We start from the raw sequence: 26,709 nt of genomic DNA, 5'->3' as shown, positions 1-26,709 counted from the left end.
CTTAAATGTTTCTTCTTTTGAAATTTTCTTCTTAAGACTAGCCTTTTCTTATATGATCATACCCATATCCCTCACCTCAGCCATCATAAGATGATAAATCCTTAATCTTCTCCTATATCTTAGATGCTCTTCTGAGTCGCAGACACATATTTTCATTCTCCTCTCAAATTCTGTAAATCCAAAATGAATTCATCATCTTCCACAAAAGATGTGCTTACGTCTGTTTTTCAATAATATTCCCCAGCTCAGTGAAATTCCTCAGCACCTCCATTCTAAAATCACCTAACCTAGAAACCAAGCTAGGCCTTATTCTTAACTCCTGTCTGCCTCTTCTGTCATACAACCCAGTTTCTGAACTACTCCCTGTTTCACCAGTCAGCAAGTCTACCTTTCAAATTCTCCCTCCTTTAAAATTCACCTGTATCTACACCACCACTCTCATGCCCTTGACTTAAAAGACCCCCAATCTCTCATTTAAATTACTCAAGTAGGGACTCCGGGTGGCTCAGGGGTTGAGCATCTGCCCCAGGGCATGATCCCGGAGTCCCAGGATTGAGTCCCACATCAGGCTCCCTGCATGGAGCCTGCTTCTCCCTCTGCCTGTGTCTCTGCCTCTCTCTCTCTCTCTCTCATTCTCTCTTTCTGGGTCTCCTCATGAATAAATAAATAAAAATCTTTTAAATAAATAAATAACTCAAATAGTTTCCCTGTTAATCTCTGTAACTTCCTCCCTCACCCTTCATGATGCATTCTCAACACAAGTGCCAAAGAATTTTTTCCTAAATTGTAAATCCTTCCAAGTTAATTTCCTGCTTAAAATCCTTTTAATTAAATAACAAAAATAATTGTGACTATTGTTTTCCTGTTGCAGATGGTTGCTGGTTTACCATGGTTCAATTTATAGTTTTTTGACATTATGATGGTGTGAGAGTGATACACATTCAGTAGAAACTAAGAAACTAACCTTCGAATTCCTTTTTCTTTTAAAGATTTATTTATTTATTCATTCATTCATTCATTCATTCATTCATTCATGAGAGAGAGAGAGAGAGGCGCAGAGACATAGGCAGAGGGAGAAGCAGGCTCCATGCAGGGAGCCAGACGTGGGACTTGATCTGGGGTCTCCAGGATCACAACCTGGGCGAAGGCAGCGCTAAACCGCTGAGCCACCCAGGCGTCCCTAACCTTTAAATTCTGAATTGTGATCTTTTCCCAGGCTTTCCCTCATTATGCTGAGCAGCGCTGTGAGCCACAGCTCATAATCAGCCAGGAATCATGAGGGTGAGCAACCCACACATACAACCATTCTGTTTTGCACTTTCAGCTCAGTACTCAATGAATTACATGAGATATTCAGCACTTTACTACAAAATAGACTTTGTGTTAGATGATTATGCCAAACTGTAGGCTAATATAAGTGTTCTGAGCACATTTAAGTTCGGCTAGGCTAAGCTATGATATTTGGTAGGTTAGGTGTATTACATGCATTTCTGAGTTACAATGTTTTCACCTTATGATGGATATATTGGGACCTAGTACTGAAAGTTGAGGAAGAGCTGTACTTCCTATTTGCCAGGAAATTTATGAGGGGTATTTAAAATACATTATATGGGAGAACTGAAATTTATTACTTATGTGAGATGGCTCTGCTCTGTCAAACCTTTTCCTCCACACAAAACAAATTCCTTAGTATTACATATAAGATACTTTACGGTCTAAACCCTACCAACTTGTTGATCCTTACTTGGTGTACAGCCTCATATACTACTTTTCAACCATAATCAAACCACTGAAATAACTAGAAAATAATTTCTTTTTCCTGCCTCCTTATTCCTTCTTCCTAGAATCACAATCCACCTTCACCCTCAGGGTCATACACATCCTCCAAGAGTTAACTCAGCTTACATATGGATTAGGTGATCAAGTTTTTTTATAGTCCCACAGTCCACAGAATATTTCTATATCCAAACATATACCACAATATGACTATCTGTTTAGCATCTATTTTTCCTACTAAACTTGTGTCACTAAAACACGAGCTCCCATTTCTTAAATGAAATGCCCAGATTGAGGCTGTGCCCAGAACACTCAGTAAAGTTTGGCTGCAGGAATTAATTATCATTCAAGAAAGGGTCAGTAGGACAGCACACTGGAGTCATAAGAAGATATGAGAAATAATACCAGAAACATTGGTTGGGCAGATGAAGACCTTTAATGACAACATCAAGATCTTATTTCTATAGCCCAAGAAGACCTACTGGAGTACTCAAACAGAGGATGGGCAAAATTTGATGTGTTTTAAGAGTACAGTGAATAGTAATTTGGTAAGATGTGAGAGGCTGCAGGGCAGACAGAAGTAAGGAAACAATTTAAGAGGTCCAGAAAGAGTTGAAGAAAAATAGAGTTCATTTTGAGATAAGCTGATTTCCAGAAATTGGCAGATATCCATGTGCTGATGTCCACCTTTTCTCACTGCTTCATGTTAAAAAAAATCCCTTCACATAAACCATTTTATCATACAAATTTCTTGTCACTATCAAAACTAGCATGAAGTTGAAATTTTGAATCTAATATTCAATAAGCAGACTAAGTCCTGAAGGTTTCAAATTTGAAAGTTTTAAGAACAGCCATGCAAATGCTTGGGACTGCTCAAGAAAGAATGGGGAGATGAAGGCTGAAGGTAAAACCTTGGTCACATTTATACAACTGAGCAAAGGAGAAAGAGACACTGGCATGATCAGGGCAAGGAGCATAACTTGGTGTAACTACTTGGATGTAACTACAAACTACAAACAGTAATGGAGCAGCCCCAGCCATGATGCATTCCTGGAAAGATTTAGCCTTTGGTTCATATCTATGGCCATAGAAACTGCTGAACACTAAACAGGTTTCCAGGCAAAATTCCATTTTAAAAAAAGGCCATTGTCTATCTGAACACTCTATGTTCAACCATGTTTCTAATGTTCTGGCTCCATTTAAACAGGTTTTTTTTTTTTTTTTTTTTTTAAACAGGTTTTAATATGGAAGTACACTTCTCCTGATTGTTATATCTGTTGTTTTTGGCAAGTGTCTTGCATCATTGGTTAAAAAAAATAAATTTAAAAAGATTAAGATTATAAAATTGCAGTAAACTATTCATCAAATTACTACTCCGATAGCTTTCTCTGATGGCTCTTACTTTGCAATGTCATAATTTTAATTAAACATTTTCCACAAGGATAAAAACTCAAGACCACTTAGGAGTTTCTCTTTCTCCTTCAGACTGATGTTTTTAGGCAGAGTTGGTAAATTTGGTAGGAATAAGAAGTTTATTTTTAAAAAATCCTTCTGTACAATCCTTTCTAAGATGAAATGGTAAGAAAGGCAAAATTCCTTTAAGTGAAAATTATGAAAGTTTCCGTTTACTCAGTGATTTGTGTAAACCCTATAAAAATCCTCTCAAAGTATTAGAATATGATTACCTTAAAAATATATGTCAGTATGCACAACTTCTGAGTCCTTATTCTAGGAAAAGAGACCGCACAGAAAGGATGGAACAATGGTATGGAAACTTACCATCCTCTCCAGTTGGACTCTTTATTGCAGACTTATTGCTTCCATGTGTTAAAAAAAAAAAAAAAGAAAGAAAGAAAGAAAGAAAGCAAATCAAACCTTTAAGCCAACCCCAATCCCTAAAATTTTTGGCACTCTTATTGAGCATTGAATCCAGAGGAAAAAAAACCAAAACATTTTTTTTTTATCACAAGCCTATCAGAGTCAAGATTTATTTCATCATTATGGGAATGTGTTAGAAATTAATAAAAAGGTTGGTCTCTACAAGGCTTAAAGAAATTATACTATTTAAGGCTGTTAAAATAGCACACATTATTTGGCCTTAACATTTAAATAAATAATGCCTATTTTGAACATTGCATTCTAGAACATATAATATCAATTAATTAGAGGAATACTAAAATGGATGAGGTTGACACATTTCTTTTGCACAGAAATGCTTTTTTTTAAAACCTATGGTTACTGAAAACTGAGGAATACAAACATCACATATAATTAATTTATATAATTTTCTGGAACAACGAAATCTTTGCTCAAACTACACGATGAGGTCAATGAATTACCTAAACTCTGTTTTCTTTGCACTCTTCTACAAATCAGAGTGCCCAATGGAATGCATAACTCCCTAAAAGCTGCGTATCTCCAACTTTCAGTATGTGTCAAATGAAAGAAGGAAAAAGTTCCCTCACCCCCAAAGTGAGAACAGATGGGAATGTAAAATTAGATGGGAAGAGACAGTGAAGCTTTGGATGACCGACCAAGAAATCTTCCCTAGAGGGGGAGCCAAATATACCAGATCTTGGTTTGTTCTGCCTCCCAGTGAACTTCCAAATTCAATCCAATAGGAATGAAAAGCAGTTCTTAGATTTGATGCATTGGTTTTGATTTCTATAAGCATTCATATAAATTTCATGAAGAAGCTATTGACAAATATGTTTTTAAAATGTTATGTTTAATCACGTCTGTGAGTTTAACGTTACTTCGAACTAACACTGTTAACAATGAGTATTTTTTTAATAAAATAAATGGCTTTATGAAAAAGAGGCAACAGGCATGAACAAACAAAATGCGGACAGTGAATTCCTTGTAAGACGGAAGAGCCATCTGCCATAAATTAAAAAGTTATATAAATAAAGTATGAATACATTTCATATTCATTCTTTTCATATTTTGTCTGTACAACTAAAAAAAAAAAACAATTTAATAGCAATGCCAGCAATACTTCTTATACCCAGCAGAAAAATGTTCTGCTGATACTCAATCTTATAATAATATGATATAATTTTTCTACCTAAAAATACCAACTATAAACTTAAAAGAATACTCCCTATAGTGCTTATTATCTTCAATATTTTTTATCTTTAATATGGGTAATAAACTTTAAAGGAAACAGAAAATGGTGTTCTCAGATTTGAACGTATTTTAAAAAGGTAGATTTCTTGTGAATTATCATTCTCTTAAAATATTGTCATATGAAGAACAGTTTTTTGTAAGAGTAATCATGACCCTTTGAAGAACCACTAGGAATCTTTCACAAAATAGTGCTTGTGTAGCAGATTTTTTTGGTGTGTGCTTATTTTTGCATAAAATTTACATTCATTGATACAACAATGAGCATAACTCAGTATTTTAATCAAGAGTGCTCAAAATTTATAAATCACTTTCATCCATAATTTCAAACTTGTTTTCCAAGACAATGATAAGTTCTACGTGTACCTTTTCCCAGCTGTCCCAGAAAATTGGCTTTCAATATCTTAACGCTGTTGTGTCTTTTTTTTTTCAAAAAAAAAACCTTACATTGTAGTTTACACAACAAAAAAGAAATATAGAAATATGAATCATTCCAAGTGATGAAAAGCAACTGCACCTCACACTTAAGTAATTTCAGTTTAAACAATCCAAGGCACTGGTAATGCGATGTAGGTTTCACTTCTAGCAGGGAACAGGCTTTCCATAAAAAAGATGCTCAGTATAGGACACTGCACTCAGTTGAATATGTGCGTGAAACAATTACTGAAAAGAAGACTTTATTCTTCAGATTACTCTGAGTTATGTGGAAACATTATTACCGAAAAGGAGGAAAAAAAAAAAAAACTCTCAAGGTGTCTTTTTTTTTTTTTTCCTCTCTTACCAATACAAAAAAGCCACAATAGGCAAACATTTGAGGATACGGGTTGATTATATTTTATTAAAATCTATTTTCCATACTCTACATTTATGCAAATAAAATCTAAATTAAGCAGAAACACTATTTTCAAAATCATCCTCATACTAATCAAACTAATCCCCTAAAACCTCAAATGCAGATCCCTCTACATTATTGCCTTAACTCATTTTATAGTTAGTTGGTTGAATTATTTTAACCTGGAAAAGGAACATTTTATAATAAATTTAAAACTTCTATCTTCCCTTGGGGCTTGGGGGAACTTTGAATAAAGAATGCATATGCACAAACTCAACATTTACTCAAGACTCCTGTCCTAGCTGCAGATCCTCCACTGTCTTTTTAAACTGGGTAAGTCAAACACACTCTCGGCAACAAAAACTCGTGTGTAAAGGGAATAGGGTCAGATTAGGTCATGATTTCTCAGACGGTAGCCTGCAAACACCTATGGGGATATTTCTGGGAGTATGAGAGGGTGACAAGGGGTCTTGTTTTAATTTTGGTGTCTTCATGTTATGATATAAATATAATTACATTTTGGATAATCTCATTCACAACTTTTACCACCAATTATTATCACATAATTTCAGGATCTGATTTTCACACAGTGGTTATGATCCTGTTCCTGTTTGCTTTTTGTAATTACTGTGTTTAACTCATAATATGGTATTCCTCAAACTGAAATTCACAAATGTATTCTTGAGGCCTGATATTTTTCTGTTAATACAAGTCTACATACTATTCAAGACCAATAGACACTAAATTAGATCTAATTCCTTTCCCGTCTGAAAAATATGGGACACTCTATTGCAGTTTACTAATAATTTATGGAGATCCAGTCTAAGTGTAGAGAAAGTGGTCTTCACCAGAGGTATTATAATTTCTATGTTTTACTTGTTTTCTTTTTACATTTAAATGAAAATAAAATTTTTGAGATAACAATACAGCATTCAGCAAACAGAATGAATAAGGCTATCAGATCAAAGTTCTCTTACCAAGTCACTATCATTTCAAATGATTTAGTAGACTACATATTAAAAAGTATCAGAGAATTCCAGTTTATTTTTCCAGTTTTGTCTCTGACTTGACATAGCATCTTGGTTTTAGAGTGATTTATTCTTATAACCCCCATTTTTTTTTTTACCAAGTTACTACATTATGCTACTCAATGAATAAAATGCACAATAAATGCCAGGCACACATGTTATATAATGATAAGTAGTACGCTTTAGATTTTTACTTAATAAATTTTAAAAACAAATCTTCAAAACTCAAATATTTTATTTCCTTAATTTTTTTAGTGACTATAATGTATAAAAATTATGGTATACTTTTTTGATATAAATTATGGATTATGTCTAATGACATTTATCTTTAAATCTGATTCATCTAATTTTAAAATATTTACGATGCTGTCAATTTGCACTTAAAGATAATTTATTGGTAGAAATCATTGTTTACTGGTTAAAAGTTCAACTTATAAAAACTTATCATTACTCATATATCATAATTTTATGTCAAATTTTTAAACCATATACTCTTGAAGGAATTCTCAACATATATATTAACAGCAGAATCATCTTAACACCAGTAAAGAGAAATAAAATGTTTGCAAACTGCAAAGATATCTGAAATTTAAAATGCATATACTTTACATTTAAAATAGTTATTGAATTTTAATTTACAAAATTAGGAAAAATGAAACTCATTTATATCATCTTATTCCTATCTGTGGTATAAATGTAAACAAAAGTTTTAAACAAAAATCCCTCATAAAGCAGTATATGGAAATTTTTTCCTCCTTATTTGCAGCAATTTAACTGAATGCTTTTTAAAAAGGTTTTAAACCATTTCTAAAGCATGGCCAATAGCAGAACATAATATGATTATTAATTAAACTAACAAAAAATCACTTGTTGATTTTGAAATTATATATTGAATTTATATTATTGACTTTTGACAGATGCATTTTTCTGTAAGGTGAAGTCTGTGAAAACCTAAGATCAATCTATTGCATAAGAAGTTTAAGTTTTATCAAAAGAGAAATACCACATTCAGATTTAAAAGTCTTCCTTCCGGTTATACTAGCAAACAAAACTAACATCAGTTTTGTAAACTCGTTTCAAACTTTCTTCTTCTTATAAAGGAATTCTCAGCTTTTATTACTTCAAGATTTCTTTTCTAGAAGATGTAATTAGACCATTAACTAAAAGACCGTGGAATCAAATGGAAAACGTGCATTTCCAAAAACTACATACTTTTATATATTGTGATAAGGAACTTTCTTCTTGGAATAGACAAGTGCAACTGCACAAATGTTAAAACCAGTGCCAAAGTTACTCTACCTGAACTGTAGAGCTGATCTCCGATGCAAAGCCGCCTGTCAAGGGAGCCTCGTGACTGATTAACAGTCGCCCTGTTTTGATCACAGACTGAAAGAGAAAAGGAAAATCTGATGTTGAAGAGAATACATATCTTCAAGTATATGATGGCAGTTTTGATTAAGAAATAAAAACAAGGTATTTCAATCCAATACATAATTAAAAATTAGTAATACAATTTTATGCCAAATAAGTTGTAACTCTCTCACAGTACAGTTATTTGATATTTGCAGTTACAAAATTTTTCAATACAGTTTATAGTCCTACTACAAAAGAAAAATGCGATTTATAATTCTGTCATTAAAATGCATTCTATTATAAAATACTTCTGTGTTACAAACTAAATTATTTCATGTTTTTATCACAAAATTATTTTTTTCATACTACCTTAAGAATGAAAGTGCTTTTTTTTGGTTCATTTTTGGGTGTATTTGCATATAAACAAACAGCCTTAGGAAATACTGTTTTGTGGAGTAGGAAAACATAAAAATAGCATATAAAAGCTGTAACGCAGGCAAAGCTCAAGCCACTAGATTTTCGAGGAAACCTAACAGGAAGAAATCACTGAAGTACAAGGGTTACAACTGTCTTTGTTCATCTGTATTAAAATCTGGTTAATGACCACAACTCCATTTTAACATAGAAAATGTCACAAACAAAAAGATGTCCTTGGATTACTGGCTCAGTATGGTTGTTCACCCAGACTGGCATATTTTATACATTAATAAATCAAAAAGAATAGCTCATAATATCATAGCAGGATGCCAGCTGTGTTGGAAGGTAAAAAACATTAAAATCAACAGCAAGTTACTGTTTCAAATATGTTGAATAATTGACATGTCACCTAAGAGACGGGGTAATTTCTCTTCTATGTGTCTAATAATTTGATACCACCTTTCCTAAATTATACATTAATATTTTGTGAATACAAGATCTTCCAAGCAAATACACATATATAAATTAAAAGATTTCCTTCATTCTGAGCAATTAGAGTATAAAATCTTAAAGTAGCAGATGTTAAACTCCAAGATATGGCCAGTAGCCATGATAAAAATAAGTTATTGTATCTACTGAGTAAATAGTGACTTAAGAATATAAAATTTCATGTACACCTTAATGAATATGTTTCCCACCTCCAATGAAATGCTAACCTTAGTATAATAGTATTTGGATTTTATCACTGTAATTAATTTATGAAAGTCCTAAATTAAATTTTAATGCACCTGGTTAGAAATATACAGAGACAAAAATAGTCCACAATCACAAGAAAAAAAAAAATGCGTTCTCAAAGTACTCTCTAAAAATAGTCTTAACTACCAATTTAAAAAACCAGATTCAACAACCAACCCTTTCTTATTACTCTGAAAACCCAAAGTCTACCAATGTATAAGTGTCCAAGGATGGCATAGCCAAAATCCATCCCAGCTACAGGATGCATCTTAAGTCTCTGGAAGGTAGAAATAAGAAACTTCTATAAAAATGCTACTGTCACCTTAAACCCCCATACAACGGAACTGGTATTTTTTTTTTTTATTTAAACTGAGTCCTATCCAAGATCAAATGACAGCCCTCAGAATGATCCCTGAAGGCCCATAAGCAACCAGGACAGATAGCCTGGCTTCCTATAGCCTGCAGAATATAATAGGGAAACTAAGCACAGATGTAGCCAGGATAAATGCTTCCAATCCTTGGAGTTCATGCAACACGATGAAACCCAGAGACCTCCTGGGTGTCTTTCAGCAGGAGAAAAGCTAAGCATACCAAGACAGAGCAATACAGTTGGGTTTTATGCAGCCATGAAAAAGTCTGAGGACAGGGAAAGGTGCCTATGGTAAATTAATTGATAAAATGAGCAAACTGCAGAACAGCATAATCTCATTTTTACAAAAAACAACCACCATGGCAGTTGGGACACCAATAAACATAGCTGAAGCAACATGTGTAAATAGTCTAGAGGGATTCAAAACTTGTTTCTCCTAAGGAGTGACACTAAAGGAATTACTGGAAAAAGATTTTATGTAAAAAGAATTTTTATATTATTGCAAGTATTCCCAATAAGTCATTATTAAGTAAAGGTAAAGCCCTTGAATTAATGCTGAAAGTTACAAGTACACAGTGTGTTGTAGTCATAATCTCCTCAAAGAAATCTAACAACGTTTTTTAAAAATAGTATTTTAGGAATAGCTTCCAGTACAAGGAACCCTGAGGTCCCAAGCTACAGCAGCAAATAGGCACACTAAAAACATAGGGGGCCAGTCTTGGCCTGCCAGTCTCTACATGCTGAGATCCATGGCAGGATTATAACTAACTCACCTCTTGACCCTTAAACTCTTGGATCTTATACAACATGGTCAATAAACTATTAGTATCAGAGAAGATGAAGCTCCTCAACACCTCCATATGTCTGTTATGTCATGTGTGTTCTTGGATCAGGAGTTAAGCTGACAGTTACGAAAGAAATTCCAGAAATTTCTAAAACACCAAGAGCTAAAGGGCAGACACAGTAAAAAGTAATAACACTGTGAGTTTATAGAAATTATTATAATATATAAACCAGTGAGAGACCGTATGGCAAGAAGAGAGGAGTCAGAAATAATGATAATCATAAACAACTGGTTGTCACATAAGTTACTATGTGCTAGGCTGTGAGCTGAGCATTTTAGATTATTTAATTTAATTTGGAAAGCACCTAAGTTTTGTTTTTGCTTCTTAAAAGCAAGCAAATCTTGATTTGCTGAAAAGTATTAAAATGTATAAAACAAAGTTACAGAAAAATTCTGAAAATTGCCAAAATTAAGAAGTAACAGTTATATTTTCAGTCATATCATCAAAGAATTAGCATGTATCACTAATGATTGAGTCTATAAATACAGTTCAATAATTTTGGTAGGATATAATTAAATTCAACTGCTATGTGCCTTTTTATCATTCACAATTTTAACTTCTCAGAATTTCTGAGGGTTGTTTCTTTTCTATATACTCCTTTGGAAATTATTAACACTGTTAATATTATGATAATGAGATCATCGCATATCTAGAAAATTAGAGACACTTTTACTCTATTCCTTGTGATTCAATTAGATATTCTGATTAAATAACATGTTTTTGGTCAACTTCAACAGGCATTTGATTTTCATACATTTAGGCACAATGATACACAAGTGCCAGGTAATGTTGCTAGCCAAATTTAGCATTTTGATGTACTTAGTAAAAATTAATACGGTGCCTTTTACTAACTAATAACTAAAGATATAAATTACTAATACTACTTTAAAAGTCATTGTCTTTAGAAGAAATTTTTAAAGTTTCAAGTTTTCTTCTGAGATAAACTTATTTTACCACTTGAAAAAAATATTTAAGAGGGTTTAAACAACTTTTCAATATGAAAAGCTGAACCTATCAGAGCCAGGAAAGATCACGTAAGGCTGGATTTTCCAGTATCTGCTTCTTCAACTTCTTGCCACTGAGCCCTGCTCCAGGATTCCAGCCTTGGGCTGATGGAGCACCAGTGAGCTGGAGGCAACAAATGGCACTACGGAAGGCTGAGCCAGTTAAAGACCAGGACTGTGGGTAACTGTTCTCTGTATCCCCTACCACAAAAAGGGCTTTGTTTCCTACAGCAGCTCCAGAAGATTTGTCAAGAAAACTTTAAAAAGCAATTCTGAAAGGCTAGGAGGGAAGCAGCCTGTGGCTGCTAAGTCAGTTAGCCTTGGTGGGCCCTGGATTTCTCTCGTGGAGTCTCACTTTCTCACTATTTCAGTTAGCCATCTCCGTTCCCAGGGCACCAGCAGCAGCCCCACACAAGAGGAACTATCAAAATGTCAATATAGAATACACAACAACTTTGCCGACAACAGGCTAACTGAGCAGGACACCCCTGTTCTGATGGGACCCAGACAATGCCTTGCTTCTGGTCCAGCCACTTGGTGACATTTTCCCCATTGTCCATCTTCCACCCAGACATCATTACCAAAGGCTGTCACTTCAAGTTATTTATGCGGGATACCTAATATGATGCTCAGATTATGGTAGACACTCAAGAAAAGTTAGGTAAAAGCCTGTTATAAAATAATTTCATTGTATTAAATATGTCCTCCTGTGATTTACTGAGCTATTTTTATTGTTTTCTTAGCAAGCTCCATTTTTAAGATAGGACAAAAGTATACTTCAGCACATCCCAAAACAATTTAAATACAAAATAATAGACTCCAAACTGAGGATATTTTATAATGTAGATTTGACAATAAGATATCTGTGGTAATAGCAGAATTGCTAAGTTATACTCCGTTAAAATGACTGCACAGGTTTTGGCTGCCCGAACGTTGGACATATGTTTTAGTGAATGTAGCCTTTAAAGATTTTAACACGATCCAACCAGGAAAACTGTTAAGCTGTCATTCCAGGAGAAAATGATACAGACAAGCAGACCATTAGGCTTGCATATGCCTGAATGTGTAACACTGACATTCAAAAAGCCAAAAAATATATATTTTTTATTTCTTACTCAAACTGCATAGCAAGACTTTCTCCTACAGAGTAGCACTTTGACCTGACCAACACAAAGTTCAGCAGCCTATTCTAACTGCTGAAAGATAAAGCAGGAAAGTAACACTTTGGATAGGAAATTTATAGCTCTTTTAAACATTTTCTATCTGAATATAAAACTAATAAAAAGCAAAAGAAACACCAAAACCGGCCTTTTCCACTTCCTTTTGAGATAAAATGTTTATAAATACATGTAAGTAAAAGTAATGGTAAAATCATACACCTGTGTTTTCATTAATCAAGAACATATTAATCAATAAACAATCTATTAAGGACATGATTTAAATTAGCTTCACATATCATTGCAAATGGATTACAGTTTTTGAAATGCTTTCTTGTTTAATAGCCACATGCATTTGAAAAGTTAGCCAGAAAAACTTCACAATTAATCACAGGCCAGCAAATGTATTATAATATGCCCAATAACTATTATTAATCAGCATGATTTTCACACACAGACCATGGACTGATACTCTCCTGGAGAAATACCAATGCTGAGAGAAAAAGAACAGTCATGAACTCCTGAGAAAGTTCGGAAAAGTCCATTTTGGCAAGAATATTAGTGATGCGGTTACAAATATTTTGCTATTGTAGGAAAGTGGAGCAAACGGAGAAAAACTAAATCCTTGGAGCTTTATCACCCATGTGGAAAAAAGTAGGTAAGGGAGCAAGCAGAATATAGAGAACGGAGTAAAATCAACAGGAAAAGAATGAGCAAATTACACTAACAAAGGCATGAAACGTCTGGGAAAATTTCAGACATCCACACTAGTTCATTCCTGCCTGAATTATTTGTATAATCACAGCTCAAACACTAAGGAGTTGGGGAACAAACAACTCAGGCAAAAATTAAAAGTGGACATCTTTCTGAAATTATTTCAATCCGTGTCAGATAAACCTGTTTCTTTCAATCAACCTTACCTTTCTGCCTTTTCTTAGAGTCCCTCCAGGCTTGGGCCAATCGCTACTCTGTGAACGTGACCCATGCTTTCTTGTCTCTGACTTCCTTCACCAAATTGGCAGGCATTCTATCCCTCCCTCAAGACCCATCTCATATAATGCCTCCCCCCTGGTCCCCTTTTTCATATCACATTATATACCTCCTAGCAACCATTTCCTAATAGAATTTGAAGTTGCCGACAATGGATATTCTATGAAACCTAAAACCACGGTACAAGGGCAAGGGGTCAACTACTAGGGTCAAGGTAACACTTACTTACTGCTGTATCTGTCTTAGGAATACTAGGAATTCACTTTGTAGGACAGTCCCATGCACATCTGTCTTATTAGCCTTTCCAACCGCACAAAAATCACAAATTTGAAGATGGAGACTGTTTTATATTTAGGTCTGCTGTAGAACACAGCACATAACAAATATGCATTAAATTGAGCAAGTTAGGGGTATCCCTGGGTGGCTCAGTGGTTTAGTGCCTGCCTTTGGCCCAGGGAGTGATCCTGGAGTCCCGGGATCAAGTCCCACATCAGGTTCCCTGCATGGAGCCTGCTTCTCCCTCTGCCTGTGTCTCTGCCTCTCTCTCTCTCTCTCTCTCTCTCTCTCTGTCTTTTATGAATAAATAAATAAAATCTTTAAAAAAATTGAGCAAGTTATGCTCATTTTATTATTTTGGGACCCATGTATATATTACAAAAACAAAACGGTTTGAAAAATACTTAAGCGTCTTTCCATTTCTTTGTTTTAGAGGGTATTCTTTTTCTTAGAGAGCCAAGTAGGGATGTCTGTGCTATCTCTCCCAGCAGACCCTAACTCATTCAAAAGCACAAAATTCAGAAAGTGTCATGTATTCTATACCTAACCACAATACCTTGATATGGTTGTGGATGTGGACTCAATAAATGTTGATTTTTTTTTTTTAAAGAGGCATACAGACATAGTTATTTAAATGAATCATTAGCAAGCTTCCAATTTTCTGATGCCTTTCAGCTCTTAGGAGAGACTATATGAGCTGTAAAATGCATTGAGAGAGAAGTCCTAGAAGCTAAGATCTAATCACTGTTCTGATTCTAATAAAGGACTCCCTTGGGTCAACTCTTTCCACTTATTTTTCCTAGTCCTGACTAGTGTTAGAATAAAGAGTTAGCAGTACAAAAGATGTTTCTGTTTTTATGTACATCTCTTTCAAATACATGCTTGTAACAAAAACACAAGCAGAACATTTCCTTTTCCTGGTACTGAACATAAATTTTCTTTTTCTAGTAACAAAAGATCATGTCACCATGATGATAAAGGTATTATACTGGATGGATAAAGGTATTATACTGGATGGATAGACTTTTATTAAATAGTTAAGCCATGAGTAAATATGTAAATGTATGTGTCTTAATAGAAAATTTTTTCATTTCCTCCATTAGCTCAAGCATCAGGCAAAATACAACTATCCATAGGTATCAACGTTTTTTTTTTGCCAAAACAATTTTTCAATGATTGAAGCAGCCACTTCTCAAGCCGGTTTCCTGTCACGGCCCCATCATTTTTCAGCATGATTTAGAATATTTTCATAAACTCATATTTCTATAACCCTTATCCATTTCTTTTCAGGAAAAGAAGTTTGAACATGTCATTTGGATATGAATATTATTGACTGCTATGTTGTAGAATTTTTAAAAACTGTTAACAAGAACTATTACAAAACCAAGCCATACTTTTGAAAACACAGTCAGGGTATTGTGTGTATCCTTAGAACCATCCTGAGCTCTAGTAGACTTTTCCTTTGGAGTTTGCAATAGCAGAAGAATTCAGAAGCAACACAACCAAAATTTTACTATAAATATGATTATATTCTTGTAATAGATGAAAAAGTGGGCATACAATAGCTCCTATACACTAGATGGCAAATCTAGAACCTGACGCAACAGTGAAGACCATTGGCGGTACCATTCCCCTACATTTATGATCAATTCAGGTCGTTTACTTTCATTCAAGTAGTATTTTATCATGGTACTATATACATATAGTGTGGTAGGGGAAGGTGTTGATAACTAATCTCTAGTATCTAGGTTATGATATGGGCTGACTTCAAATTCCATAGTTTTGTTTGTTTTCCCACTTTAGTCGTTTTTAACTGAACAGCTAAATGGCATTAACTACATTCATGTTGTTGCACTATCATCAGCACCATCCATCTGCAGAACTTTTTCACCTTCCTCAACTGAAACTGTGCCCATTAAACAAGAACTCCCCATTTCTTTGTCCGCCTGCCCTCCGCCAACCCAGGTTCTGGCAACCAACATCTACTTTCTGGCTCTCTGACTCTGACTACTGCAGGAACCTCATATAAGTGGAATTATATTTGTTCTTTTATCACTGCCTTATTTCACTCAGCATAAGTCTGTTCATCCATGTTGTAGCATTTGTCAAAATCGCCCCCCTTAAAATTGAATAATAATCCATTGTATGTGTATACTACATTTCATATATCCATTCATCTCTCAGATGTGAATTTCTTCCACACTTTGGCTATTGTGAAAATGCTATGGACATGGGTGTAGAAATATCTATTCGAGTCCCTGCCTCCACTTCTTTTAGGTATATACCCAGAAGTGGAATTACTGATCACATGGTAATACTTTGTTAAGCTTTCTGAGAAATTGTCATACCAGTTTTCAAGGCATTTGTACCATTTTACATTTCCACCATCAATACACAGAGGTTCCAATTTCTCTACATCCTCACATTTGTTACTTTGTTTTTTGGTCTTGTTTTTTAGAGTAGCCATCCTAATGGGTGTAGGGTGGTATCTCATTGTGGTTTTGATTTGTATTTCCCTAATGATTAATGATGTTTCATCACTAATAATTTTGTAGTCTTTTTCTTTGTAACTTTCTAATAAGGTTGTTTGATTTTTGTTGTTGATAAAATAGTTTTAAAAATGCTTAATACATCAAAGTTCTAAATCGGTCCCTCTGAAGACTGGAAATAAAATCTCTTTATAATATTCCAAAGAGAAAAATATATCATCAAACTCAATTGTTCACTATGCCCTTTTCTGGAAAAAGCATCTATCTGGTTTTCTCACTATCCATGTTCTAAAACAAACACAAAAGACATTTTATCCTAAGATCACTAATGTCACATAGTTCCTTGCAGGTTGATTATGGAGTCTAGGGACACCTGGGTGGCTCAGTGGTTGAGCCTTCAGCTCAAGTCATGATCCCGAGGTCCTGGGATAGAGTCTTGTATCGGGCTCCTTGCAGGGCTTCATCCTTCTGCCTATGTCTCTGCCTCTTTCTCTCTGTCTCTCATGAAAAAATAAGTAAAATCTTTCAAAAAGAAAAATTTTTTAAAAATGGAGTCTAGTTATATAATATAGAACCTTCTGAGCCTCCTGTCTTTGTTCCCTACTCTGCCAGTAATTAGGAGATAAAACAATGCCAGCTAAGAAAGTTTGGAACATGGGTACCAACCAGGAAAATCACCATCATCTTATTTATGATATGCAATTTCCCAATTAATTTTTAATGTTGTATAAATTCCAAAGGTCACTGGTTCATGCTGAAAACAATTTATTGAGCCATTCACATGTGCCAATACTAGGGAAACAAAGATGAGTTAAGCCAGGTCCCAAAGGATTGTAATATGGGTTGCCACAATGGCCTGGGACGAAGCATACTTAAGAAAGAAATTAAAGAATACTGGAATTAAAAATCATGTTCCATTTGTTAAAAACAAAATTTTTTGGAATTTTAAATTTCAACTCCTAAGATCTTTTCTAAAATAACATTGAAATAGTGAATTTTTCTCTTCTTAAAACAAACCACAATTACGAATATTCTCTCCTTTTCTATTCATAAGTCTCCACTTGGCAAATTTTTCTCAAGTGTTGACAACAGAGGGAAATACTATGTCTGGCCATCATAAGAGTTCTACAGGGTAGAAGCTGATATCATTCCCTGTGCTCCCAGCATACCATGAATAATAAGAAAGTGACCCTAACTAAAACCAGCACTGTCAGCCAGTTATGTTTTACACTGCTGTTTTAAGCATGTATCAAGGGTACAATTTTCCCTGAAGCCAGCTGGTTGTCTACCAAGGTAATACTTCTCTAAGGAATGATCAAAAGTATAAACACTGCTACAATTCTGCATCACCATGGATAAATGCTTTTATTTTCTAAAACCTGATCCAATTCTGTGGAAGTAAATGGGTTTTTAGTCCATTACGAAACAAAAATCATGTGTAGTTCATAATACATGGGCAAGGCTTAAAATCTTTAGGGTCTTTTTTATGACTCAAAACTGTGGTATAGTAAAACTCAAAGGATACTTCAGCAAAAGTTATACATATATTTTTGAGTGTATATATAGTTAAGATGGCATAGAGAGAAAAAAGTACATACATTTCATACTTTCATTAAAACCAAGACAATGGGGAGAAACTATTTATATAACAGGTGGAGTCAGGAAAAGAATCCATTTAGCAGAAAGAGCAATATTTGTCTACAAAATACTCACTGATTTGAAAAAGAAGGTGAGGAGGTACACATATCTCAAAGTAAGAACTACACTATCAAAATCCATTGCTAACGGAATATTAGTGAGAAGTTATATGCAGTATAAGAGTTGTCCAGAAATATAACTCAATATTGAAAAATCAATTTATATCTAGATTTAAGCCTCTTTTCTTTTTCTCAGGGAAAACATTCTGAAATTTTCTTTCCTTATAAACCACAAAGATATTAGCAAACACTCCTACTTGATTTACAACTCTCTGTTCTGCAACTCTTTTATTGATAACAACTAATAAAGCAGAGTAAGATAACTGTGGCCACCATACCACAAAAAGTGAGAAGTACCTGTTATAGCTTATGAATGATGAAGCCATTTTTTTTTCTGAGGAGTGATCCAAGATTTTGTGCTTGTTGACTTACTTTATTGTAAGTTGATCATTTAACTATATCCTTTAAGAATATGATTATTATGAGAGAAAATATCATTACTAACCGATGAAAATGTTCCATTGCTCTAATAATTTAAAAATTAAGTTAAAAAAAAAAGAATGAAATAGCACCTCATCCATTAAAGTCACAAAATAATTTAAATTTGAATTCTGGCCAGGCCATAGCAAAATCTCACACTGCCTATGCAATGTAAACCAGCATAAATCTTTTGAGAAACATTTTTGGGAATCCATTTATCAAAAGATACTAATGTTCAGATTCTTAGAATAAGCAATCTCAGTTCTAAGATTTACTCTGAGAAAAAAAAATCCAAACATGTAAAATACTGGACTTCTGTTTTAAAATAATCATATGTATGTACTAGGTCAAAAAAATTTTGGGACGCCTGGGTGGTTCCGTGGTTGAGCGCCTGCCTTTGGCCCAGGGTGTGATCCTAGAGTCCCTGGATCGAGTCCCACGTCGGGCTCCCTGCATGGAGCCTGCTTCTCCCTCTGCCTGTGTCTCTGCCTCTCTCTTTGTGTGGCTCTCATGAATAAATAAAATCTTAAAAAAAAAAAAAAATTCAAAAAAAGTTTAAGAAACACTGCTGTAGAAACCACGGTTTCATACTAAAGACTCCAATCAATACCATATTTGGCTCACGGGTAAATTCTGTTTAAAAGGGCAGGAGAGGGCAGCCCCGGTGGCTCAGCGGTTTAGCGCCGCCTTCCCTGGGCGTAATCCTGGAGACCCGGGTTCGAGTCCCATGACGGGCTCCCTGCATGGAGCCTGCTTCTCCCTCTGCCTTTCTCTGCCTCTCTCTTTCTCTGTGTGCCTCTAATAAATAAATAAAATCTTTAAAGGGTGGGGGGCAGGGGATCCCTGAATGGCTCAGCAGTTTAGCGCCTGCCTTCGGCTCAGGGCTGATCCTGGAGACCCAGAATCGAATCCCACGTCAGGCTTCCTGCATGGAGCCTGCTTCTCCCTCTGCCTGTGTTGTATCTCTGCCCCTCTCCTCTCTGTGTCTCTCATGAATAAAAAAATAAAAATTTAAAAAAAAGGCAAAGCATTTTAGAAATATTGCATTTAAATGCCTTCCACAGCTACCATATGTAGCATACTGTCTAAAACCAAGGGCTTCAATAATTTTGCTACATCTGCCTAACTTCAGGCTCCTGAGTTTATGAGCCCTAGCTCAGAGTGGCAGAGAAGCAGGTGGAGGAAAAACTGGCAGTGTAGGAGAAGCCCCGACCTGGAAGCAGAGTTCCTGTCCTGGGTATTCAGGCTGGGAGCTGCATAGCCTACCCTTTGGCTCAGAAATTAGAGAAAGCAGAAAAACAGAACAGAATCAAAATGAACCCCACATGCTGGCTACATAATTAAATTACCCTGTTCGAAAGTAAGTAAAGGAAACAAAACACAGAGTAAAACATTAGTCCTAATGGGAAAAAAAAAAAGAATTCTAGAAAGTATTGTGATCATTCAAAGAAAAAGCATGCCTCTGAAAATTATCTACTCTAGAGTCAGAAGTGTTATGTGTTAAGCAACTACTACTCATTGTCAGGAGAATGTAAGTTCTAGTCTCCAAGAGACAGGAATAAAAATTCTAAGGAGATGGTATGGTTGGGTGATTTAGGATACAGATGAGATCTGAAATTCTCACATGAGAATTAAAACTGCAAGAATAAATAAAACAAAAATTCACAGTGGTTTCAGTGGTAACAGAGCTATCTCTTGCCCACTGCCCTCCCCTAGCCCAGTACAGTGCTCCACATTCAGCAGACTTCGAAACTATATGCTGCACAAATGCAAATGGATGAACTGGACCCCATGCTAGTGTCAAAGAATATAGGGGCAAGAAGCAAGCACACAGGAAAACAAGGTGGGTCTTTTCTCTTCCTTCCGTGGCCGCAGGATGGCAGTGAGGAAGGAGCCTTTCCCTAGCTTCCCTCCACCTCCTGGGACATCTGTGGACCAGTGCTGGAGAAGCACAGGCAGGAAGAAGGTGGGGAGGTTCTTCCTCCGAGTCTGATGGCAGCTTCAAGGCACAGCATTAATCAGATACTGCCTACTCTTTCTTTAGCTTTCTCTTAGCAAAAGACACAAAACAAAGGTCTCAGAGCCCTGGGGAGAAATGAGCATAACTGAGGCAATAACAAGTGGTGTGGGGAGTGTGGACAACCAAAGAACACAGTCTCTGACTTAGGTGGTCAGATCTTTTTCTTTCTTTCTTTCTTTCTTTTTAAATACTGTGAAAGCCAAGCAAAATATGCCACCAGCCCAGATTCTGCCTAAGAGTCGCAATCTATACTTTAAGGAAACATCTTTCTGGCACAATAACACTTCTCTTTCTTCCCCAAATGTCAAGATGCACTTTCTGCCATGTTATCTTTTCCCACAAAATTATACACTGAATTAGGCAGCCTTCCATTCTGGCCTTACCAAATGTTTTGCAGATATTTACCAGGGTAAACATCCATTTCATTGAATGTTACATTAGCAAAGCAGTGCCAGTGTTCCAAAAGAAAAGACGATTGAGCCATTTCTTCACCACGTGTTTCTAAAACCAAAAAAACAATAAGCTATCCAAGGTAACGTGTAACTTTAAGTTGTCAGTAGTCCTGCTATGCGCTCCAAAATGACATCATAAGTGGACAATTACAGCATTTGAAATTGCAAATGTGCAGGGGAAAAAAGCAGTCTACAGCTCTGAAGCTCTTCCCTACGACTCACTAGCACAGTGTCCTACACTGCCTAACCGCGAAAATGCCAACGTGTTTATATGCTAGTGAAAAACTGAAAATCAGTTTGCCAATTATGAGTCCTTCATAGATTAAAAGCTTTTTCTCCTATCAAAAATATAATTTTCTAGAAATTTTTTATATAAAAAGGGAATCTTTAAAATTCTTTATTATCCTCCCTATTCCCCCACCCACCCTGACCAGTTTCTAAAGTGTAAATTGCTAATTTGGGCCATAATATTGGACCCAGGCCAGGCCAACAGCAGTGAGACTAATGTCCAAAGTTAGTGTGTCTGCCTTAGCTACAAGGAACAGGTATAAAGAAGAAGCATGGATGCCACAGCCAACATTTTAAAGCAGAGGAGGATAATGAAGGTGGGACCATGAAAATAATCAGGTTTATTTCAGGACCCACACAGAAAAGGAACTGGAAAATCCAAAATCAAAATGATGAGGATAGGACCATGAGGTTTTCCTCGTAGTCATGATGTGGGTTCAGGATGATGGGTATTTACCACTTCACCATCACTGCTACCACACTCCCAGAGGTTACCAACCCCTCTCTGCTACAGTTTAGGTTCAAAGTAATGCTAAAAAATAAACGGTTTTGTCCTTCATTAATCATAAATTCATTTGTTCGGTATAGAAATGGATGTTCTTGAATCTATTATACACTACCCTGTTAGTTCCCATGGGGATTAACGTGATAATTATTTCCAATAAATTAAGGGAAACATAGTAGGGTTTTGTAATTCTTTTGAGTCCCAAAAAACTTGTCAGAAATCATTCATAAATCTATCTTAATGAAAAATAATCATTTTTCACATCTATTATTTAAAAAATGTATGACCTGTAAAATATATGGGCTTGTGTTTATAGGCACACCTTTTTTCACACTCTCTTATCTACACTATTTGAAGTTCATATATTTTAAACTACAGCTTCAAATGAAACCAGGAAACCTCCATGAGGGTGGAATATTAACATAACCTTTAATGTTATTGCACTCCAGTCCCACCCTCCTTCAAAGGAGGAGGCTATCACTTTACACCGGGACAGCCAACCATAATTCTGAAATCAGAACAGGGCTGGCTCTGCATGAGTGACATGGAACCACAGTATTGAAGCTGGCCTGCAGGCAACAAGTCACCATGCTCACGGAACAAAGCAGTGGGGACGGAAGGGTGGCTGGGGGAAAATATTTAAGACATAAATCTGCAATTGCCAGTATGCAATCTGAAAAATTCCAAAGACCAGTTCTTTGAATAAAATTAAGTGATGACCTCAGTAACACTAACCAACATCTCTGCACTACCTTCAATATTGAATTGATTTGGCACTATTTTTTAAAACCACAAGATAAGAAGTTAGCCAGAAAACAAGATCACGGAGCTGGCATCTATCTTCAAATAATCATTTTTATGTAAAGAATCATAAAGAGAAGTCTAATTCATGAAGAGGAGTCCCTAACAGACATTCCCGTCTTCTAAAAAACATATTCAGTTTTGAAGTGGAAACAACATAAACAGTGAAATGCACATAGGTGGCGTGAGGGGGTGTAGAAAGACTCCAGATTAAAACCCAAACCTAGCTTCTTTAGTTACCCATTGGGTGGCTTAAGTAAATTAATTTCTTTGAGCACAGGTTTTCATCTGTAAAATGGGGATCGTATTGCCTACTTCCAAGGTTGCTATGAGAACCGCTAATTGCATATATTACATGTCTGGCACGTAGACTGCTCTCACTAAATGGTAGCTGCTTGCCATTATTATCATCATGATCATCATCATCGCCAAATTGTCATGAACTTAAAGATTGGGAAATTGGTCCTAAAAGGAAGGATGACCCTAGCAAATGTGAGCAATACAATTCTGAGGGTCAAAGAAATTGTTATGCTTAAACAAAATTGGACCTCATTTGAATTAAGTGGTTTCTAAGGTAACACTTGGGCTCTAATAGATTGCAAACCCTCACTGAGTACAGAATATATAACTACAGACTCCAAGTCACTATCCAGTTCCAGCAGGAAACAAGAGTGGCAGGCCTGATGGGATCCCAGGAGGTAGAAATCACCAGAGACAGAGAGTGTGCTTTCCCAGGGCCCGTGATCCCAGCTCGTATGCTGCAAACTGCACTCACAAAGGTCCTTGTCTGATGTTTCTCAGCTAGAATAATGTTCAGACAAACCCCCTTTAGAAGAAAATTTTCCAAAACTAATTTATGAACTTATTCTGATACTTAAATGTGCATAAAATTAAAAACTCCTTACATAGATAGGTTTATACAACCATAAATCAAAAAAGTTTCAGGGATCCCTGGGTGGCGCAGCGGTTTGGCGCCTGCCTTTGGCCCAGGGCGCGATCCTGGAGACCCGGGATCGAATCCCACATCAGGCTCCCGGTGCATGGAGCCTGCTTCTCCCTCTGCCTGTGTCTCTGCCTCTCTCTCTCTCTGTGACTATCATAAATAAAAAAAATAAATAAAAATAAATAAAAAAAAAGTTTCAAAGGACATAGAAAAAAAATGAAATTTATACCAATAATATAATATCAATTTAATGTCAGCCATCTCCTGAATTTCAGATCCTAAAGAAAAATCAAAATAAGGAGATAATGACAGAATATTTATCTTGCTTTAACTACTGTGCTTTCATGTACACAGATTATTAAGCATAGCCTCTATGCTCAAGAGACTGGGAGAAAGTTGCCAAGGACATGGACAGGATCTGACCTAATAGAAGGAAGTTCAAATGTCCGTTCATGCACTGCACTCTCCATTTGTAGTGTCCTGACCATAGATACCACTCCTTAGGACATCTCCTGGCAATGGCCTTTTAAATTGAAAAAAAAGAAAAAAAAAATGCAAATAAAGTATACAGTAAGTAGAAGTGTAGTGACGCCCACTCTAACTCTGGCTTGGGAGAAAGTTCTGGGGAGGTGTTTGAGAGAGAATTACAAGCAAAGAGTAATAGCATGAAGGTGAAGGATATGGTTTATGCTTTCATGCGTTATGGTTTATGCTTTCATGTGTTAACTTGAGTTTCAGGTACCTGTGCTACTCAACTGGTCCTCTCTCTGCTAACATCCGTCATCATGGAATAAATGTTGACACCACCCCACACTGCCTATTCTCACAGGATCACTGCTAGGGAGATTAACCCCAAACCAGGAGCCTCGGATGAGAGAAGGCAGATCCTCCTCCTCCCCCTGCTGAGTGTGGCTCAGAATCATCCTGAATCCCAATGCATCAAACCCACCAAAAAAGCAAGGTGGGACAAAGTGTCAACACACAGGAGAGGTGGGAAACAGAGGGCCAGTCACCATTGTTTGTCACTTCAGAACTTTTTATTCCACAGAACGACAAGCTAGTGAAGAAAAAAATGTCTGCAAGGCTGACTGTTTTTAAAGAAGTTAAAAATTTTGTTGAAAATTTTCTCTGGTATCCCTCTAAACAAAGAACCAAGCGTCTTAATCCATTACTATGGCTTCTATTTGTAATCAGCATTCCACTGGTTTTCTCAGAGTTTGATAAACAAATGCTGAAGTCCCTTCAAGCTCCAAAAGCCCCTGAAAATATGAATCCTTAGCTCAGTTTGGTGACCTTTCCTCCTGGATACCTACACTACAAAAAGCTGTCCAGGAGCTGGTGAAAATAACGTGCCACTGATCTTGGAATGCTTTTGGACTTTCAGGCAAAACAGTGCCTCATTCATTTCTCCATTTAATATTGTTTCAGTCAAACAGGGAAAAGGTCTGTGAAGAAATTAATGTAGAGGACATATTATAAAGCCACAAAAGTAAGGGAAAAATTTAGGATACATAATAGGGAATTTTTAAAAGTGGAATTTAAATTCTTAAAATGTGCATTATTTTTATATAAATTCCCTGATTTATAGGTTTTATCATAAGAACAGAAAAACATATGTATGAATGTTCAACACAAGAATATTTACACTTACAGTAATATCTTGTATATATACATGCATATATGTACACAGTAGCACATGTATGTGTGCTCATATGTATGTGTATATTTTGGGAGTAAGGTATGTGCAAGTGTGCAGACAGAGATATTAAAGAGGAACTAGGAATTTTTTTTAAAGTAGTCAATCAGCTGACTGTAAGAATTTAAGCCTCATACAGGGAGGACTTTTTCTTTTTTTATGACTGGGCCTTGGTAACTCGGTACATAGTAGCTGCTCAATAAACTCATTTGTCAAAGGGCTAAACATAATTTTTTTTCTTTTTAAAAGTAGTCTCATATAACAAAGAAACTATAACAGGCAAATTTATTCTTATTTATTGTTCAGCTTTATTGAGCTAAAACTGACATAATATTATGGAAGTTTAAGGTATATGATGCTCTGATACATGCATATGTTGCAAAATGATTACTACAATAAGGTTAGTTAATATTCATCACCTCACAGTTACAATTGTGTGTGTGTGTGTGTGTGTGTGTATGGTGAAACTTTTAAGATATATTCTCTTAGAAACAAGTATACATTATTTTTAACTATAATCACTATGCTGTGCATTATACCCCAGAACTTATTTATCTTACAACTTGAAGTCTGTACCCTTTGACTACCTTATATCCACCTCTGCTCCTGGCAACCAGCAATCTGTTTTCTGTTTCTATGAGTTGGGGTTTTTTTTAGATCCCACATACAAGTGAGGTCATATATAGTATTTATCTTTCTGTGTGAAATTTATTTTTAATAATGTAGGTATTCGCCTTTGTAAGCAACTGGAGAAATCATAAAATTGCATAAGACACTACTAGATTTTTAAGTAAAATCACCTGCCATAAATAGTAAATTTGAAAACATCCTCTGTTAGCCAATAAATGTCTGTTAGAAATCTGTTTTGAACAGTATTGTCAAAAAAGCATGCGTACTATGAGACACTACATTTATCATGGCTATATATTATCAATTATATCTCCTGCCTGAAAAGCTAACAGATGTCAATCAGTTTTTTAATTTTAAAAGTATGACTAAAACAAAGAGCCTGATTTTGCCAGAACAGAGAAAAGTGCTATTCAGCTGAACCTAGGAAGAACTACCATGAGACTGTTTTCTATCTAAATAAAAAGCCGAACTATAAAAAGCATTATAAAAATTGGCAATTTGGGGGCACTTGGGTGGATAATAATGTGGATATAAGCAGATTCATTTTTAAACAAAGAATGAACGTTATGCCTCAAAATACCAAAGATATGTTATGCTAGCCATTTTTTTATTTATTTTTTTTGCCTAACACATTTTTGGAATTCTGTTTTGTACTCCTCTCTAAAATTTGTTTATGAACAATTACAGAGACCATTCACATTACTTTACAATCACACTTTATAATACAGAATTTGGAAAGAAAAACAAATTTTCAAAAAGAATCTAATGAAAAAACTATGACATGCAAAAAAAAATAGGT

General features: G+C 35.5%; 1 protein-coding gene across 4 annotated transcripts in view; it reads right to left on the bottom strand.

Annotated features, from left to right (window-relative positions):
* Positions 1–26,709, bottom strand: part of BCKDHB (branched chain keto acid dehydrogenase E1 subunit beta) — a 214,935-nt gene that overhangs the window by 54,248 nt on the left and 133,978 nt on the right. For 3 of the 4 annotated variants that reach the window (XM_038554608.1, XM_038554606.1, XM_038554605.1), the window contains one exon: positions 8,062–8,148. In XM_038554608.1, coding sequence (XP_038410536.1) covers positions 8,062–8,148 — 87 coding nt within the window. Of the gene's footprint in view, positions 1–3,555; positions 3,594–8,061; positions 8,149–26,709 lie in introns of all 4 variants that reach the window. The other variant, XM_038554607.1, reaches the window with a different exon arrangement.

The sequence above is a fragment of the Canis lupus genome, chromosome 12, assembly GCF_011100685.1.
Source record: "Canis lupus familiaris isolate Mischka breed German Shepherd chromosome 12, alternate assembly UU_Cfam_GSD_1.0, whole genome shotgun sequence".
Classification (NCBI taxonomy): domain Eukaryota; kingdom Metazoa; phylum Chordata; class Mammalia; order Carnivora; family Canidae; genus Canis; species Canis lupus.
The sequence above is the reverse complement of the archived record's forward strand: the minus strand, read 5'-3'. Positions and strand labels throughout refer to the sequence as shown.